At 41.1% G+C, this 18947-nt stretch overlaps 1 protein-coding gene across 3 annotated transcripts in view; it reads left to right on the top strand.

The window, feature by feature from the left end:
- Nucleotides 1–18947, top strand: part of ITPK1 (inositol-tetrakisphosphate 1-kinase) — a 167217-nt gene that overhangs the window by 136655 nt on the left and 11615 nt on the right. For all 3 annotated transcript variants that reach the window (XM_063439055.1, XM_063439053.1, XM_063439054.1), the window contains exons 6-10: nucleotides 2995–3093; nucleotides 6662–6702; nucleotides 14894–15059; nucleotides 15322–15389; nucleotides 16808–16970. In XM_063439055.1, the coding sequence (XP_063295125.1) occupies nucleotides 2995–3093; nucleotides 6662–6702; nucleotides 14894–15059; nucleotides 15322–15389; nucleotides 16808–16970 (537 nt within the window). The remainder of the gene's footprint in view (nucleotides 1–2994; nucleotides 3094–6661; nucleotides 6703–14893; nucleotides 15060–15321; nucleotides 15390–16807; nucleotides 16971–18947) is intronic.

The raw sequence follows: 18947 nt of genomic DNA, 5'->3' as shown, positions 1-18947 counted from the left end.
ATAGCTGACTTCTTCTTGGCCAAGACAACGTGAGAGCAAGTTAAAGGACCACTATAGGCACCCAGACCACTTCAGCTTAATGAAGTGGTCTGGGTGCCAGGTCCCTCTAGGTTTAACCCTGCCTGCTGTAAACATAGCAGTTTCAGAGAAACTAAGTTTACACTAGGGTTAATTCAGCCTCTAGTGGCTGTCTCATTTAGAGGCGCTTCTCACTGTGATTTTCACAGTGAGAAGATGCCAGCGTCCATAGGAAAGCATTGAGAATGCTTTCCTAAGGACTGGCTGAATGCGCGCGCGGCTCTTGCCGCGCATGCGCATTCAGCCGATGACCGAAGGAGCAGGAGAGTCCCCAGCGCCTAGGGAGGCCTAGGTGAGTGTTTAACCCCCTTCAGCCCAGGGGGAGGGGGGGCATGAGGGTGGGGGCACCCTCAGGGCACCATAGTGCTAGGAAAACGAGTTTGTTTTCCTGGCACTATAGTGGTCCTTTAAATCTTTTTTTTTTTTTTTTTTTTTACTTGTTGAAATTCCCTGCAATCGTATTTACTCATTAAGGAAGAAATCACAAGGAACATTGCAGATTGTGTATAAATAGTGGAGAAATCGGCAGGTATATTTCTATTAAAGATGGAGCAAGTGGAGAAATCGGCAGGTATATTTCTATTAAAGATGGAGCAAGTGGAGAAATCGCCAGGTATATTTCCATTAAAGATTGAGCAAAGTGCATCACAATCCAGTTCACACCAAGCACAAACTAGACACACATTGTAAATGCTGACTGCCAGGTGCTTATAACAATGATTGGCTGGGAGGTAAAGGTGGAGGCGCCGAGTTGCAGAATAAGAAGGTATAGATTTCTGTGTTTAATTTCATTTTTCACACATATACTTGTTGAATATAAGGAATAAGTAAACCTTATGTTAAAAATCCTGGGGATTGACCGTTCCCCTTTAAGCACACTCAAGTATAAGTAGATGTAACACTTTTTATTACAGCGTTCACACAGTCAATTTTTTTAATACAAAGAGAACATTTATTGTAACATTTATCAATTGTCCATGATGTCCCCCACCTAGGACATTACTTATATTTTTTTCAGGTTTTCTTTGTTTCTTAGAAAAGTATGGATGCAGAACAGTCACATGTTTTGTAGTGACCGGTTTAGTGACTTCAGCTACTGTTTACTTTAACTCTACATTGCATATAGATTGAGATATAAAGATGGATGACAAACTAGTCATTTCTAGCTCTGCGGTAGCCTAGGAGTCAGTCTTGTATTGCTTGGTGGGTCACTGTTGCAACTCATACTCTTTTGCTTGATTTTCATGTTTTTAGACCATTTCCCTAATTGACGATCACATGTCAGTAAATGTGTTTGCTTGGAGTTTTTCCCTTGGAATTTCGTGTGTGAGTGCAGATTATTTTTTCTAAATTTTTCCGTGAGCAGGGCTTGGAGTTGAGAGGTAGTAGATCAGGTTTTACATCAGACCTTTTAGGGGAAGGTTTTTGGCAAAGAGTAAGTAAGTTAATGCTTCTGAAGGAGATTTATTGAGCTTACAAACATGTTTAGTATTGTGTTAGGATTGCAAAGCAGCCGTATGTTTATCCGTGGCTGCTGATGCCAAACACTGGGTATTCCAAAGAGTTCCCCTGCTAGCCTTTTACAGTAACTATCCTAACATTCATAAATACCTCATTGTGTTTGTACGAGATAATATAAACAGGCTGACGCAATGTATTGAAGCACAGTCCTCGTGTTTCAAGGAGAGCCATGGAGTGGGTGGAGTGAGACAGTGCCTGTGAACAAACATTGACTTTCTTAGGAACTGGTGTATTTTAACTTTTATTCTTGACCATCTCTGTGATTTCCACCTTGTCGTGTAGCACAAAACAAGCTTTGATGTCCTTTGCTCATTCTTAGATGCAATTGTCAATGATTTACTAAACTGAGTATATTGAAAGTCAGGTTTCATAATTTGGGCTTAGTGTACTAACAGGTTTATATTCTCCAGTACATTTGAAGAGGTTTTCCAACGTTTGGGTTGTTGGGAAGTCAAGAAAGTGAATTTGAACTTTTAGGTCACAATAGCCAAGTTGGAAAAATTCTCTGTCAGCTATGTTTAAGGTTTAGTTGCTTTGGTGTAAATGAAAAGCGTGCTGTAGTGGTTATGGTGCCATGAGTGCCCTTGTGCTATTCATTGTACGTAGTCAAATTGTTTTAGAACGGTTTCACGTCTTACCTGGGTTTCGCCAGAAGCCACTCACTATTTAGGACAGAGAATCTTGACCTCCAACTTTCATTAGCTCTGCTGAGTGAAGTTGTACAGTGCATGGTTAGTTCATTGGCTAAAAGCACGAGCTGATCACTCTCAGCAAGTGAGCCAAGCTCCATACTGCAGGGCTTAGCTTGGCACACTGTACTGGTGATGGTGCTTGGAGTGTTCCTTTAACACATTGGTGAATAACCATGTGAGAAGGGATTTTGTAAAAAAAAAAAAAAATCTTTGTTTTGCAGTTTGGCTTGAATAATGCAGATTGTGCAGAGGGTATATAATAGCTCGAGACTTTTCCACCAATGTATTTGATTGGCAAATCAAGTATGCATAGATGAATTGTAAACACATTGTAGAATTGGATTCCCAAATTACTATAAACTAGGGATCTTTAGATCAGAATGATAAACTCGGCCGCAGAGAGCTATATTGCTGTCTAAGACAATATCTGTCATGAGCTATTTATGAATAATTATTTTTAAATTAAATAAAATTAGTATTATTCCATTACCCATTAATTGCCATTGATGTTTCTTTTGTGACAAGTGATCTGTTAAAATTGCTTATTTTCATGTCGGCATGTGCCTATATTATAAATCTGCAGAATATATTGCCGCTTTATAAGTCATCAATAATAAAACTACAACCAATTTCCAAATAATCTGTTGTCTTTTAGCAAGGCTATGAAGAATGTCTGTCTGAATCCCATCCCTTTATCTTACAGATGAGCGGATATGTTCCCCACCCTTCATGGAACTGATGACGGAGTGTGGAGAGGATACGTTGAAACATATAGAGAAGAATGGACTTGCCTTTCCTTTCAGTGAGTATAAAGACATTTTCCCAAGACAACCAATATTGTGGAACTAATCTGAATTTTCCGAACTGTAACTTGTACTTAGAGCGTGGGTTCTTGTCGCTGCAGCCTGAATTTTAAAGTTATTTTTAAATCTCTCACAACTAGATTAACATTTACAATTCCTAATAAAAAAAGATAATTTGGTGGACAACTACCACGTATTAATTCACAGTTACAGACAATGCATATGTACTCAAAAAGGGGATTTTAGCTGGGACCATACCACTGACTGCTTCTAAAAAATGTATATTTCTGCTAGAACCAGAAGTAAAATCTCCCAACAACGGACTTTGCTCCATCTTACCCTGATTGGTTGCAGGAACCTATTCATGCTATGAGCTCAAACCATACGTTGGGTCAATGAATGTAGTGCTGGCTGGTGCTCAAACAGTGAAATTCAATCAATCAATATCAATCAAGTAGAAATGTGCCTCTTCCTTTCTGCCTATTTTGATTGAATCCAGTATGAGTATTTTTGACAATTAATATAAATCACCAACTACTAGGCAATTATCTCTATTACTATAAACTTTCTGACGTTGTGAAGAGATATATATATATTTATCCCAGTGGTCGCCACGTCATTTTCCATACAAATTTGACTCAACACTCAATCTTAGTATGTAAACCTCCGGGGAAAAAAAGTTGTCAGATATACTTCAAGCATCTGGAATGGATACTAAATGTCTTGAACAGCTCATGTTTCAGCATAAAATATACATATGGACAGTATACGCAGAATTTAGATTTGTAATGTCTGCAGCCAGAAACTAGACATATAGCATTGATATTGTCAGCTATTTGTATCCTTGTCTGCAGACGTCAAGCATATGGCTTTCTACATTTTGCTTTTCTCCTTTTCTGAAGGCAAGCGGCAAAATAGCTATATATGCAAATGTTTACATTTTAGACTTTAAAGGGACACTATAGTCACCTGAACAACTTTAGCTTAATGAAGCAGTTTTGGTGTATAGAACATGCCCCTGCAGCCTCACTGCTCAATCCTCTGCCATTTAGGAGTTAAACCCCCTGTTTATGAACCCTAGTCACACCTCCCTGCATGTGACTTGCACAGCCTTCCATAAACACTTCCTGTAAAGAGAGCCCTATTTAGGCTTTCTTTATTGCAAGTTCTGTATAATTAAGATTTTCTTATCCCCTGCTATGTTAATAGCTTGCTAGACCCCGCAGGAGCCTCCTGTATGTGATTAAAGTTCAATTTAGAGACTGAGATACAATTATTTAAGGTAAATTACATCTGTTTGACAGTGGAACCAGGTTTTTTTTTTCATGCAGGCTCTGTCAATCATAGCCAGGGGAGGTGTGGCTAGGGCTGCTGTGATAAAGTGAAGGCAGAGAGGCCATTTAACCTCAGGGGGAGTATATGTAGTTTGTGTGTTGCACAACACAAAGCTATGTTTAGTTATGGGCCCCTGGGGTGGAGCATTTGGAGAGAAGGGTGGGCCAATGCTCCACTTCACATTTTAGTGGTTTTCCTGGGAGACATAGATCCAGGACAGGGTTTTTTGGACTGTCTCCAACCCACTGCTCAGCTGCAGATAATCATCTGTAGCAGTGGGAATAAACCCCTCCCTGCTAGGCAGGTAAAAGGGGAATTGCTGGCTTCCTCCCAGGAAGCAGGTAGGAGAGAGGCTGTTTTCTCCAGTGAGAGAGTCAAGGAGACTAGGCACTGCGAGTGCAGAAAGGAAGCAGTCAAGGCTGGCTTGGAGCACTAGGAGTGCAGAAGGAAGCAGTCAAGGCTGGCTTGGAGCACTGGGATTGGAGAAAGGAAGGCAACAGGCTAGCTAGCAGAGTGTTGCTATCTAATAAGGTTGGTGCGATATGTTTTTGTTAGTTTAACCCTGATAGAGAGGGATGTCCGTGCTCAGACGAGCTAGGTTTTTGTTTAAAGGGGAAACCTGTTATATTTATGTTTTAGTTGTGTTGCTGTATGGATTTACAAATAAAGTTGCCTGGATTATATAAAAACCAAAGGACTGTGCCTGTTGTTTACCCTAGAGGACCGTGCTATTTACAAACAAGGATCACACTGCATAAACAGAAACAAAGTGGTTTAACTCCTAACTGACAGTGAATTAATCAGTGAAATTGCAGGGGAATGATCTATACACTAAAACGGCTTTATTTAGCTACAGTAATTTAGGTGACTATAGTGTTCCTTTAAACAATCTGAGTATAAGATATATTTGAAATGGATCTGCAAAAAAAATGGTCCTGAGTGTTGGATTCATGGTGGTGGTTTACCTAGCTGTATTTCAAAATGTAGCCTTGAAAGAAAATGAGTGCATAATGAGTTCCTACAAGTTTGAGATTTGAAATGAAGAAACAAAATGCAGAGATTCACTACCCATTCCCTGGTGTTGATGGAATCAGGATTTGGTATATGAATGCACCATTACATCGCATTTGCATTCTGACGTCCTCCCATGACAATCAACAACAAAACAGAACAGATAGGTTCTACAAAATCATATCTAGGTTGGAAATAACTATCTGTAGACCATCCCACAAAACATATACCCATAACCATAAGTGTAGAGATAAAGCTCAAATGGTTTCATTAAGTAACAGTAGAGGTTAGTCTGGTCACTGTCTTGTGTCTTTTAGAAATAAGGTAATTACTGTATATTACTGGTAATCCCATTAAGTTGTTATTACTGGTGAACCCAGTGTTCGTGCTGAAAAAAATATATATATCGAGAGAGAAGAGATAGGTGGATTCCAAGCCTAAAAAGTAATAATTAAATCAATTAGTACCTTTGTGTTTATAAGCCTGAGATTTAACTATATATTAGAAATATTGACCTCATCCACGTAATTAGCTAGTACCGCGGTTTGAGGATTGTATGTTATTCAATATTCAATAGTTTTAGGTCCTAATTCTTCCTACTACCTCACCCAGACAGAGAAACCGGCTGACCGGCCTACAGACACTTTACTCCTAGCAGTGATTGCTATTCACCCGGCTCTGCTGAGCTTACTATACTGCTAACGTTAATCAGAGGGACAGCCCCCACCAGGCAGAGGGCATACCAAACTGTATAAAATGTGCTGAGTAAATGTGCTACCCTATAAAAATATAAATATTTAATAAATTGAAAATATTGATCTGACGTGCGTCTCAGTGCTGTTAATATACACCTTGATCAAGGACTCATAATGTCCTGGGACATCTTCCCATGTCATACTGATGGGCGGCTTAAAGAGAGCCACATAAAAAGTAAATTTTAATGTTTTATACCTTAGATGCGAGTGAATCAATTACAGCGTTATATACAGTGCTAATTCCAAGCATTCATAAATGATAAAATATTGGCTTCATCTTCTCCAAATTGTACCAGTCTTCAGTGTGGTTAAACATTATCTCCCAGCATTACTATTGTCTGAAGAACCTCTGTGTCCCCATTTTAATTGCACCGTACCAATATCTTGTATTTGGCTTATACAGTGTACTGATTAACCACAGAGACACCCACTGCATTTCTGACTGTTATTATTATTTTTTCTCTAGTTTGCAAGACCAGGGTAGCCCATGGCACCAACTCACACGAGGTAAGGTGATGAGTGCATGTGACCTTGTAACGCTTTCAATGTGCATGTACACATCATTGTGATTTACAGAGTCATGGTTTTAGCCAGGCTACATCATTCATTTTGCACATAAATACATCATTGTTTTCATTCTACTGACAGATTCTGTAAAATTTATATGGTTTCTACTTCTTAATATGCCTCTGAAAAGTGATCAGTATGTAAATCTTATAATCTTTCAAGTAAGTTTATCCTTGCTTGTATTTCTTTTTTTATTTTTTTTTATTTATGAATTTATTAAGTTGTTAGAGAGAGGTAAGAAAACATTTCCGCAAAATTGTTGAAGCAAAAATTAAAATGAAGTACGGTATGTATGTTATGTGATGAATATAGGGTTGCACAGTTTGTACATTTGCAATTCAATCGTATTCAACACATAGCGTTAGCTTTGTTAAATCTATATTAGTACGAACAAGTAGATAAGGAGGAAAGTGAGGTAGACGAAAAAGAAATGTTCCACCGAGTGGGGAACCCTGTCCCACTAATAAGGGTAGTAGAGGATGCAGTATTGAGGACAACCTAATCGTGTAGTAGTTGGCTTGCATTTCTAATAGAATTAATTATCCTGGGGTTTTTTTTCACCCTAGAAAGAACTTTGTAGTTATGTGGTTAATTGGTTTTAAGATGATGTATTCTTAATCGCCATGACAGTAAATACAAACGTCACAGTCTGGACATTTTTTCCGCAAGCTAAAGGAGGATGTTCCAAGCATCCCCCCACACCCCCCATTATGTAAGCAGGTAGACGCTAGACTAGACACACCCAATCATTCTTCATCACAACCAAACATGTTAAGGTTTAAGGATAGCCCTCCAATTGTTCTAATTTTTCATGCCATATTAACAAAGCTAGCGTGAATTTTATTTTGCTCTGCAGTGTCTTGCAAAATGCTCCAGTCCTCAGATGGTTAAATCACTTTGAATTTGGAGAATGTCAATGTCTATGTTTTACTTTGTTTGCTGTGGCATACTCTCTCCTGGTAAGGAATCAGACAGGATTAGTGTTCTATGATCTCAGCTGTGACTAATACTATGGGATAAGGAGGGTTAGCAGAGAGATACCAACTTTCAAGATGGATACTTTTCAGTCTGCCTTTCAAGGAAAGACACAATCTGCACATTGCCCATAGACCAGGACGGCAATTCTTATTATCCTAGGCAGGGGCGGACTGACAGTGCCTCGGGCCCGCGGCCCCTTACAGATTAATATATATGCTGGTATACATGATAGTGTAGATGTACCGTGTATTTCATTATATGTGCATGTAAAGTGAATGTATGCTTCTGTGTGTATATTCACTGTGAGCCCTGGTGTCCGTTAATATATGTATTTATAAATGTGTTTTTGTGTGTAGTACCAGGATCCGTGGATTCAGAGTATGTATAAATACATGTTCGTTTTTTTTAGGGTAGTATTTATGTGTGTTTGTGTAGTATGGCAGTATGTATCTGTAGTCACCAAAACAACTACAGCTTAATTTAGTTGTCCTGGTGTGTATAGTCAGTCTTTGCAGGCATTTTAATGTAAACCCTGCCTTTTCAGAGAAAAGTGCTTACATTGCTGACTAGGGACACCTGCAGTGGCAGTCACTCAGAAGGCCACTAGAGGTGCTTCCTGGGTCAGTGATAGGCAATGAGCAGCACTGATGTTCAGTGTCTCCATGCTCTGCATGGAGGTGCTGAACTTTCCCCACAGAGCTGCATTGATTCAACACATCTCTATGAGTAGATGCTAAGTGGCGTATACAGCGTTTTGCCATGCGTGCGCATTAGCTTTCCAATGCTTTCCTATGAGAAGGCAACGGAAAGGCTAAGATCTCAGCCAAGGGGCAGAGCATGGGCTGAGCCAGCGCCGGCTGAACTGGAATAAAGGTAAGTTTATTACCTTTTTAAGAGGGGAAAGGGGGTGCTGGTTACCCAAACTGTGTTTTTAACACTATAGGGTCAGAAATGCAAGTTTGTATTCTGACCCTATAGTGTTCCTTTAAATGCTTTTTTTTTTTTTTTTTTTTTATCCTAGTATGTCCAGGACATCCGTGTGTGCATGCAGGGGCATATTTATTGAGGGTCTGAATGTGTGTGTAAATGCAAGACCAACTTTGCATGTAGTTAGTGTGTGAACCCAGGTTTGCATGTGTGGAAGGTCAGTGTATGTGAAAACAGGGGCATGTAGTGGTTATAGTGCGTAAAATAGGTAATGGGTGCAGGGGGTAATAGAATCCATTAAGTGTTTAGGGGAGGGATAGGGGCTGTATTAGGTGCAGAGAACAATGGAGGCTACAGGGGGTAATAGGAGCTTTAGTATATGCAAGGATTAATAGGGGTTGTAGTTTGTGCAGTTGCTGTAGTGGGTGCAAGGTATAATAAGGCTTGTAATAGGTGTAGGGGTTGTAGTGGGTGCAGGAGATATAGGCGCTGTAGTATGTGCAGAGGGTTGTAGGGACTCTAGTTTGTGTAGGGGATAATAGGGGTATTAGGGAGTGATTGGGGTTGTAGTATGTGTAGGGAGTGATTGGGGTTGTAGTATGTGTAGGGAGTGAAAGGGGTTGGAGTATGTTTAGGGAGTGATAGGGGTTGGAGTATGTTTAGGGAGTGATAGGGGTTGGAGTATGTGTAGGGGGTAATAGGGGTTGGAGTATGTGTAGGGGGTAATAGGGGTTGGAGTATGTGTAGGGAGTGATAGGGGTTGGAGTATGTGTAGGGGGTAATATGGGTTGGAGTATGTGTAGGGGGTAATAGGGGTTGGAGTATGTGTAGGGGGTAATAGGGGTTGGAGTATGTGTAGGGGGTAATAGGGGTTGGAGTATGTGTAGGGGTAATAGGGGTTGGAGTATGTGTATGGGGTAATAGGGGTTGGAGTATGTGTAGGGGGTAATAGGGGATGGAGTATGTGTAGCGAGTGATTGGGGTTGGAGTATGTGTAGCGAGTGATTGGGGTTGGAGTATGTGTAGCGAGTGATTGGGGTTGGAGTATGTGTAGGGGGTAATAGGGGTTGGAGTATGTGTAGGGGGTAATAGGGGTTGGAGTATGTGTAGGGGGTAATAGGGGTTGGAGTATGTGTAGGGGGTAATAGGGGTTGGAGTATGTGTAGGGGGTAATAGGGGTTGGAGTATGTGTAGGGGGTAATAGGGGTTGGAGTATGTGTAGGGGGTAATAGGGGTTGGAGTATGTGTAGGGGGTATAGGGGTTGGAGTATGTGTAGGGGGTATAGGGGTTGGAGTATGTGTAGGGGGTATAGGGGTTGGAGTATGTGTAGGGGGTATAGGGGTTGGAGTATGTGTAGCGAGTGATTGGGGTTGGAGTATGTGTAGGGGGTAATAGGGGTTGGAGTATGTGTAGCGAGTGGGGTTGGAGTATGTGTAGGGGGTAATAGGGGTTGGAGTATGTGTAGGGGGTAATAGGGGTTGGAGTATGTGTAGGGGGTAATAGGGGTTGGAGTATGTGTAGGGGTAATAGGGGTTGGAGTATGTGTAGGGGTAATAGGGGTTGGAGTATGTGTAGGGGGTAATAGGGGTTGGAGTATGTGTAGCGAGTGATTGGGGTTGGAGTATGTGTAGGGGGTAATAGGGGTTGAAGTATGTGTAGGGGGTAATAGGGGTTGAAGTATGTGTAGGGGGTAATAGGGGTTGGAGTATGTGTAGCGAGTGATTGGGGTTGGAGTATGTGTAGGGGGTAATAGGGGTTGGAGTATGTGTAGCGAGTGATTGGGGTTGGAGTATGTGTAGGGGGTAATAGGGGTTGAAGTATGTGTAGGGGGTAATAGGGGTTGAAGTATGTGTAGGGGGTAATAGGGGTTGGAGTATGTGTAGGGGGTAATAGGGGTTGGAGTATGTGTAGGGGGTAATAGGGGTTGGAGTATGTGTAGGGGGTAATAGGGGTTGGAGTATGTGTAGGGGGTAATAGGGGTTGGAGTATGTGTAGGGGGTAATAGGGGTTGGAGTATGTGTAGGGGGTAATAGGGGTTGGAGTATGTGTAGGGGGTAATAGGGGTTGAAGTATGTGTAGGGGGTAATAGGGGTTGAAGTATGTGTAGGGGGTAATAGGGGTTGGAGTATGTGTAGCGAGTGATTGGGGTTGGAGTATGTGTAGGGGGTAATAGAGGTTGGAGTATGTGTAGGGGGTAATAGGGGTTGGAGTATGTGTAGCGAGTGATTGGGGTTGGAGTATGTGTAGGGGGTAATAGGGGTTGAAGTATGTGTAGGGGGTAATAGGGGTTGAAGTATGTGTAGGGGGTAATAGGGGTTGGAGTATGTGTAGGGGGTAATAGGGGTTGGAGTATGTGTAGCGAGTGATTGGGGTTGGAGTATGTGTAGCAAGTGATTGGGGTTGGAGTATGTGTAGGGGGTAATAGGGATTGGAGTATGTGTAGGGGGTAATAGGGGTTGGAGTATGTGTAGGGGGTAATAGGGGTTGGAGTATGTGTAGGGGGTAATAGGGGTTGGAGTATGTGTAGGGGGTAATAGGGGTTGGAGTATGTGTAGGGAGTGATAGGGGTTGGAGTATGTGTAGGGGGTAATAGGGGTTGGAGTATGTGTAGCGAGTGGGGTTGGAGTATGTGTAGGGGGTAATAGGGGTTGGAGTATGTGTAGGGGGTAATAGGGGTTGGAGTATGTGTAGGGGGTAATAGGGGTTGGAGTATGTGTAGGGGGTAATAGGGGTTGGAGTATGTGTAGGGGGTAATAGGGGTTGGATTATGTGTAGGGGGTAATAGGGGTTGGAGTATGTGTAGGGGGTAATAGGGTTTGGAGTATGTGTAGGGGGTAATAGGGGTTGGAGTATGTGTAGGGGGTAATAGGGGTTGGAGTATGTGTAGGGGATAATAGGGGTTGGAGTATGTGTAGGGGGTAATAGGGGTTGGAGTATGTGTAGGGGGTAATAGGGGTTGGAGTATGTGTAGGGGGTAATAGGGGTTGGAGTATGTGTAGGGGGTATAGGGGTTGGAGTATGTGTAGCGAGTGATTGGGGTTGGAGTATGTGTAGGGGGTAATAGGGGTTGGAGTATGTGTAGGGGGTAATAGGGGTTGGAGTATGTGTAGGGGGTAATAGGGGTTGGAGTATGTGTAGGGGGTAATAGGGGTTGGAGTATGTGTAGCGAGTGATTGGGGTTGGAGTATGTGTAGGGGGTAATAAGGGTTGGAGTATGTGTAGGGGGTAATAAGGGTTGGAGTATGTGTAGGGGGTAATAAGGGTTGGAGTATGTGTAGGGGGTAATGGGGGTTGGAGTATGTGTAGGGGGTAATGGGGGTTGGAGTATGTGTAGGGGGTAATGGGGGTTGGAGTATGTGTAGGGGGTAATAGGGGTTGGAGTATGTGTAGGGGTTGGAGTATGTGTAGGGGTTGGAGTATGTGTAGCGAGTGGGGTTGGAGTATGTGTAGGGGGTAATAGGGGTTGGAGTATGTGTAGGGGGTAATAGGGGTTGGAGTATGTGTAGGGGGTAATAGGGGTTGGAGTATGTGTAGCGAGTGATTGGGGTTGGAGTATGTGTAGGGGGTAATAGGGGTTGGAGTATGTGTAGGGGGTAATAGGGGTTGGAGTATGTGTAGGGGGTAATAGGGGTTGGAGTATGTGTAGGGGGTAATAGGGGTTGGAGTATGTGTAGGGGGTAATAGGGGTTGGAGTATGTGTAGGGGGTAATAGGGGTTGGAGTATGTGTAGGGGGTAATAGGGGTTGGAGTATGTGTAGGGGGTAATAGGGGTTGGAGTATGTGTAGCGAGTGATTGGGGTTGGAGTATGTGTAGGGGGTAATAGGGGTTGGAGTATGTGTAGGGGGTAATAGGGGTTGGAGTATGTGTAGGGGGTAATAGGGGTTGGAGTATGTGTAGGGGGTAATAGGGGTTGGAGTATGTGTAGGGGGTAATAGGGGTTGGAGTATGTGTAGGGGGTAATAGGGGTTGGAGTATGTGTAGCGAGTGATAGGGGTTGGAGTATGTGTAGGGGGTGTAAAGGGTTGTAGTGGGTGTAGGGCGTGATGAAGGTTTTAGTGGGTGATGGAAGAGGTGTGGGGGCGATGAAGGGGTGTAGGGGGTGGAGAGATGAGCTGTGGAAAAAAAAAGTTAAATAATGTTCCCCCCTTCCTGAGCCTTACCTTTGTCCATAGAGTGGGGAATCCTTATCCCTGGTGGTCCAGTGGCAGAATAAACTTGTTTGCACCCGTGGTGGGTGCAGATAGTCCCACCTCCTCCTCGCCATGCAAGTTTCCCGAAGAGCTCCCTCCCTGGCCGGCCATGAAAATGCAGCGGGTCAGTCTGCCTGTAACACAGATAGAGCAGATCCGCATGGGGCTGCTCAGTTACAGGCAGCCTGACGATTTAATTTTTCAGTCCACATGCTGCACTTTTAGACAGGCACAGTGAGAGGCAGCCCCTGATCCTAGGGTACTGCAGATATTGTCAATTACAACTTTATTTTATATAAATAAAATATACTATCTTTATTTCTGTTCTACTATATCACAAAATCACAACAAAAATCTTCTTTTCGCTGTGTTTGTTTGATATCCGCCATGTTGTGTCACATTTAATGGTTCAGTGGAAGTAAAACCCATTCCTAGCTGGAGCTGTAGAATTTTCCCGTGCAGGTTCTACTCTTCTGACAACCGGGTTCCGAGGAAAGGAATGCGTTGGGTCTAATCAGATTTCTGGAAGCAGATTTTATTAGGATACTTCATTAAGACTCTCTCGATCTATAAAGCTGATATGACATAGCTACATTAATAAAAACTGCTTAGCGAAGAGATAAATGGTGTCACAGAGATTAGCAGGGAGGAAAATCATTGCTCTTTGAGATTAGGCGTCTCGAGGGAGAAGTAAGAAAAGTCTGCTGGGTAGAACTGCTGCCAAAAGTTAATAATACATATAATGAGCTAATTTTATATGACAAAATTCTGTTTTACAAAAAAAAACCTCTTCTTCTTAAAACAAAAATGCAGATGTTGTGGCTTCAGTACACTTAGCAAGTTTCTATGCTCCACTAGAACTACTAGTCTACTAATTGTTCTACACTGGTATTTTGTGTACCTGTATTGAATGGTAGAAAGGTTCTTGTAATTGGCTTAGTGGCAAATTTAGCTTGAATGGCTACAATGATGGGTTTCTGAGATTTTGTCAACTTTGTTCAAAACAGCGCATTTAAATAAAATCAAATCAGATGGTAATTTGCTTGTCTGACGCTGATAAAGAGATATAACAGGATTTCTGCGTTTAGATTGCTTGACTCAGGTAATCAAATCTCTACACTAAAAATGTGCTTCTCCATGCAGTTTAGAGGATCCCTGTCAGATTTGTACAGATTTTAAGTTGTTTCGCCCTTCATATTGACCATGCTCTCAGTACACCAGCTGTTGTTGGACTACAGTTTCAATAATTCATTGCCAGCCCAAAAAAGTAGCCCAGCGAAATCCAGGGCCCTGTTCTACATGTTCCTGCTGTGTAATATGCAAGCCAAGATTAAAAAAAACAAATAAAAAAACATGCCAAAACCCACTTGGAAAATTAACTGAGTTGTCTATTAAACAACAACAACAACAACAACAAAAAGCAAGATAGAAATGAGTCTACCCTGGCTTAGTTTAGCACCTGTTCATTTGACCCACAGAAACTCCTGTAAAAAAGAAAGTCGTATCAATTTGAAAGTTAGACAGAGTATTAGAGAAAAAAGTTTAAAAAAAGATGTGCGTTTTTTAAAATTAGAATCTTTTGTTTAAATATGTAAAGTCACATGTGGAGCTCTTCTCTTCCGTCACTCTCAAAAACAATTCCTTCCTATTTACACTATAAATTCATAGAGGTAACCCAAAATAAACTAGAAAATATACCCGCATCGAAGACCTTTCCACAACGGCAAAATTGCTGACTCCTAGATAGAATAGAAATATGGCCACTGTAACGTGGAGAAGAATATTAAAATCTGTTGCACCTAAAGTGCCCATTTTTTATTGTATTTTTTTTTCCCTAATACTCCGCTAGCATGTTTGTATTTCACGTTTGGGGTTACATAAACCCTTTGTTAGGAATTTTCCTTTATGAACCACACGCTCACCCATTGCGTAATTTAATAGATAACTTTGTTCTCATCAAAATAATTCTATATGTAAAATTTCCCACCAACGTGAACCAACTTCTTGAATCTGGTGACCTTCCATTTTTCACAGATGGCCATTGTGTTTAATGAAGAGGGGCTACTGACAATCCAGCCTCCATGCGTGATACAAAGTTTCATTAGTCACAACGCTGTTCTCTACAAAGTGTTTGTGGTGGGCGACTCTTATACTGTGGTAGAACGTCCTTCACTCAAAAACTTCTCCCCAGGAGCATCCGGTAAGAGAACTGGAATGAGAGGTTACAAATGGCTTCGCTTAAAGTACCATCTGGTTTTAATGTACAACACTGCCACCTGGCGACTACAGACTTTACTGCGTTCTAGATTGTTTAACTAGCACAGTATCATAAAGTAATGATATGTTTCTATTAAACTGGAGGCATGGGGTGAATGTCATTGTTTAATACTAGATCTCACAGACAGGGTGCCATTAGTTGCCTACAGTTTCTAAACTAACTAAATTTTCTCTTCTTGTTTCAGACAGAGAGTCCATATTCTTTAACAGCCATAATGTATCAAAGCCTGAATCTTCCTCTGTCTTAACAGCGGTGAGTGCCGTGACTGTAGATATGTCCATATCCTGAATTGGAGCAATTATCCCTTTCCTTATTTACTAATGCAGATAAAAAAAAATTTATTTGGGAAAGACACAGTAACCAAGGCTCATCTGGCTAAGGGTTTATTATTTACATATTGGACTTCTGTCAAGCAAAAGATTTCCGAGTGTCTAAAAGTAAAAGTGGTCTGTACCATCTAAAATCTAATTAAGCCTTTTCTTTGGGACTATATTGCTGGACGTTTACTTGTAAAAGTTCAGCCATTTTGCTAATTTCTATTCTGGTGTATTTACTCTGATTGCCAAGCGATTAAAAAAAAAAAAAGTAATTACCCACAGTCGGCTTAGTCTGTCCCACTCATTTTTTTAATGGATTAGATTAGAGAAGGGGAAAAAGATTCATTAAATGCAAGCAGAAGAGAAGGGAAAAAAAGACACTAAAAATAATCACAACGTATAAGGATAGTCAACACACCATGCCCATCCATGAATTTCTTGTTTTTCAATCAGAGGTAACTACATTTTGAGAGGTTTAGACATTCAGTCTTCCAGAAGGTGCTGAAAGAATATTTACAAATCCGTGTGCGTATGTGTATATATATATATACAGTTAATGAAGGCTTGCACTCACGGTCTTTTCTTCCCATTAAAATATCCCATTAAAATATGATCGACGTTTCAGCCTGATGAAAGCCACAGAAGATGGCTGAAACGTCGATCATATTTTAATGGGATGAAATAAAAGTACATTTTTATGAAGAAAAGTGAGTGCAAGCCTTCATTAACTGTATAATATTTTTTGGCAATGGCTAGAATGCACCCGGCGGTTTGAATTAGTTAAAGGCTAACAAGTGTGATTGCAAGGAGCAATCTGAAAATTAATATATATATATATATATATACATCATAGTAGCTTGCACTCCAAGAAGACTTTTGTAGTGCCCGGTGCTGGTTGTGGCAAAGGTAGATATGGGTGTATATATATATATATATATGTGTGTATATGTATATTAAATCTTAATGAAACCCGTGTAATGTCCTAAAGGGTTTCTAAAACAAGACTTTATGCCATTAATTATACGTGGCATTATCAAAAAGTAAATTCAGTGTTTGTGTATGGGACAAATTTTTTTTTTCATTTTAAGGTAGTGTAGGCATTAATGGTTAGTCATAGCGGTTAGTTTAGCAGCTAAAGTTTTGTGTTAATATAGAGTAGGGGTTAAAAGGAGGACTTATTTGTAAGGGGCCACTAGTACGTACTTATCTCAGTTCTTTCTAAGATTAGCTACCCCAGATGGCACAGAGCTGATTAATGCTTTATTACCTGTTCATTGCCAGTGCCAGTAGGCCTTTTGGTTTTGATGTGGGACATGTTTTTTGAGCTGACGTTTGGCCTTCTTTTGCCATCAGCTTGACAAGGTGGAAGGAGTATTTGAACGGCCTAGTGATGAGGTTATTCGTTCGATCTCTAAAGCACTACGACAAGCCCTAGGCATCTCGCTTTTTGGAATTGACATTATAATCAACAACAAGACTGGGCAACATGCAGTCATTGACATCAATGCTTTCCCAGGTGAGCCAGTGCATATAACAAATGTTCCTGTATGTTCAGCCCCCTGGGTTACAACTCGCGCTCCGAGCACCAGCAACCATTTGAACTGTACCTTGTCCATGTAGTATCTATAATGTTTATATCCTGTGTGTAGGCCAATTCATTGTTTGTTTCTTCTTTCTTTTGATGCTGTTACATATTAGATCTCTGGAAAGTTTGAGTCCTATACTGATTAGGGGTTCGTGGTTGATTACTTTGGACTCTTAGACTGGTTTCTATAATTCTGCTCCATTCCATTTAACAAACTGTGGCACATGACTTATAGCTCTCTCTCCTTGTGGTTTTCTTTTTACATATCTATCTCTCGATTTTTCTTATTTGCTAGCTTTCCTACACTTTTTCTTGCTGTCTATTGCTCTATTTTTAGCTTTCCCATTGTATTGCGGTCTCTTGACTCTCTTTCTAGTTCCCCCTCTCGCTATTCATTTCCCCTTGTTCTTTTTAGCTTTTCTTCTTTCCCTTTCTAGATTTCTCTTACTCCATTTCTAGACTACTAGCTACCTCTCGTCCTGTCGCTGTCTCTCACCCCCTTTTCTGCTCTCTTTAGCTGTCTAAAGCATTCTCTGGCTCATTTTCTACCTTTGTCTTATTCTTCCTCTCTCCCTCCCACCTTCAGTCTGTCATGTTCAAACCGCAAACATGACCTTTAACAAGCTCAGAGTAAAAACTGATTTCCAAGAGACTAATGCATTTGATTAAAATGTATGTGACAGCTGCACACACGGACAGCATGTAACCGCATGTTAATGATATTCCTGGTGTTAATATGCATAGACCTTTGTTCCTATTCTTGCTGCTGCAGCTCTGTCGGGGCAGAATATTGAAGAGAATAAGCATCGGTTCAGGATATGTTTGACACAGTCTGCCAAGTAAAACCTGTACCCTCTTGAGCTCCAAAGTAGAATTCAACTGTATGTCATTGTCAACACCTTCTTTGTACAATAATTAACTTGTATATTTGAATGTAATTACAATAAAGGCCCTGGCCTGGCTATTGCAGCTGAAGACACAAATTGATTTTGTTTGAGGTTTTTCCAGTTAGGGCTCTGCAGATGAAAGACTGTCAGCGTTATTCACTAAAGTGAGAATTAAAAGGGAATTTTATATACGAGATAAAAATAGTGAAATTGAAAACACTCTCCAAGTCAATTATGCTTCCATTTTGACTACTTTTGATACCGGAGAAACTGACGGAAGCCAAGCACAGAGAGATGGACACAGGTTTCTTCAGGAAGGAAGAGATTCTTTATTGGATCACCGATCGGGACTCAGAGGGACTAGCGTCACCAAAATACAGCAAAGTCTGAGTACTGAATACATAGAGTACATTCCTTATATAGCACTGTAGCTCCTCCCACAATTAACTACACCCACACATACCCTTAACCTATTTAATGAATAGAGTCTAAACTCATCCATCCGGTCTAACCACGTGGCTCATCTGATACAAAGGAGAGGGACGCGTAATTCCAGTTCTTACATTCCTGCACCTGGTCAGTACAGTGATGACAGTATCTTAGCTACGTATAATTAACTAGCTGATACTACAAACACATATACATACATATGCCTTGTGGCAATCTTAGCCTGCTAAACTTGTATTTTACTGGAATTACATCACATTCCCCCCTTTGATGCCTCTGATATTTCACAATTACTTGAGGCATCACTTAACCTTGGTTTGCATATACCTCAGGTTACCATGAACCAGACCAGACTTTTCTTATGATGTGAATCTTCAACATTCATCTTCTTGCATTGGTTCTCCCTGATCTAGAGCCTTATACTTATATATCGCCATTATCTGTGCAGCAGCCTTCCTCTCTGCTATACTTCCTATCAGGCTTTGCACAGACCTAACTACTAAGGGTATAAGACACGGTAGGAGTAGACACAACAGTAAAATCAGTAGGACTCCACCTACCACTGCCTTAAGCC

This window comes from Pelobates fuscus, chromosome 13, assembly GCF_036172605.1.
Source record: "Pelobates fuscus isolate aPelFus1 chromosome 13, aPelFus1.pri, whole genome shotgun sequence".
Taxonomy (NCBI): Eukaryota; Metazoa; Chordata; class Amphibia; order Anura; family Pelobatidae; genus Pelobates; species Pelobates fuscus.
This window is presented reverse-complemented; position numbering and strand designations above follow the sequence as displayed.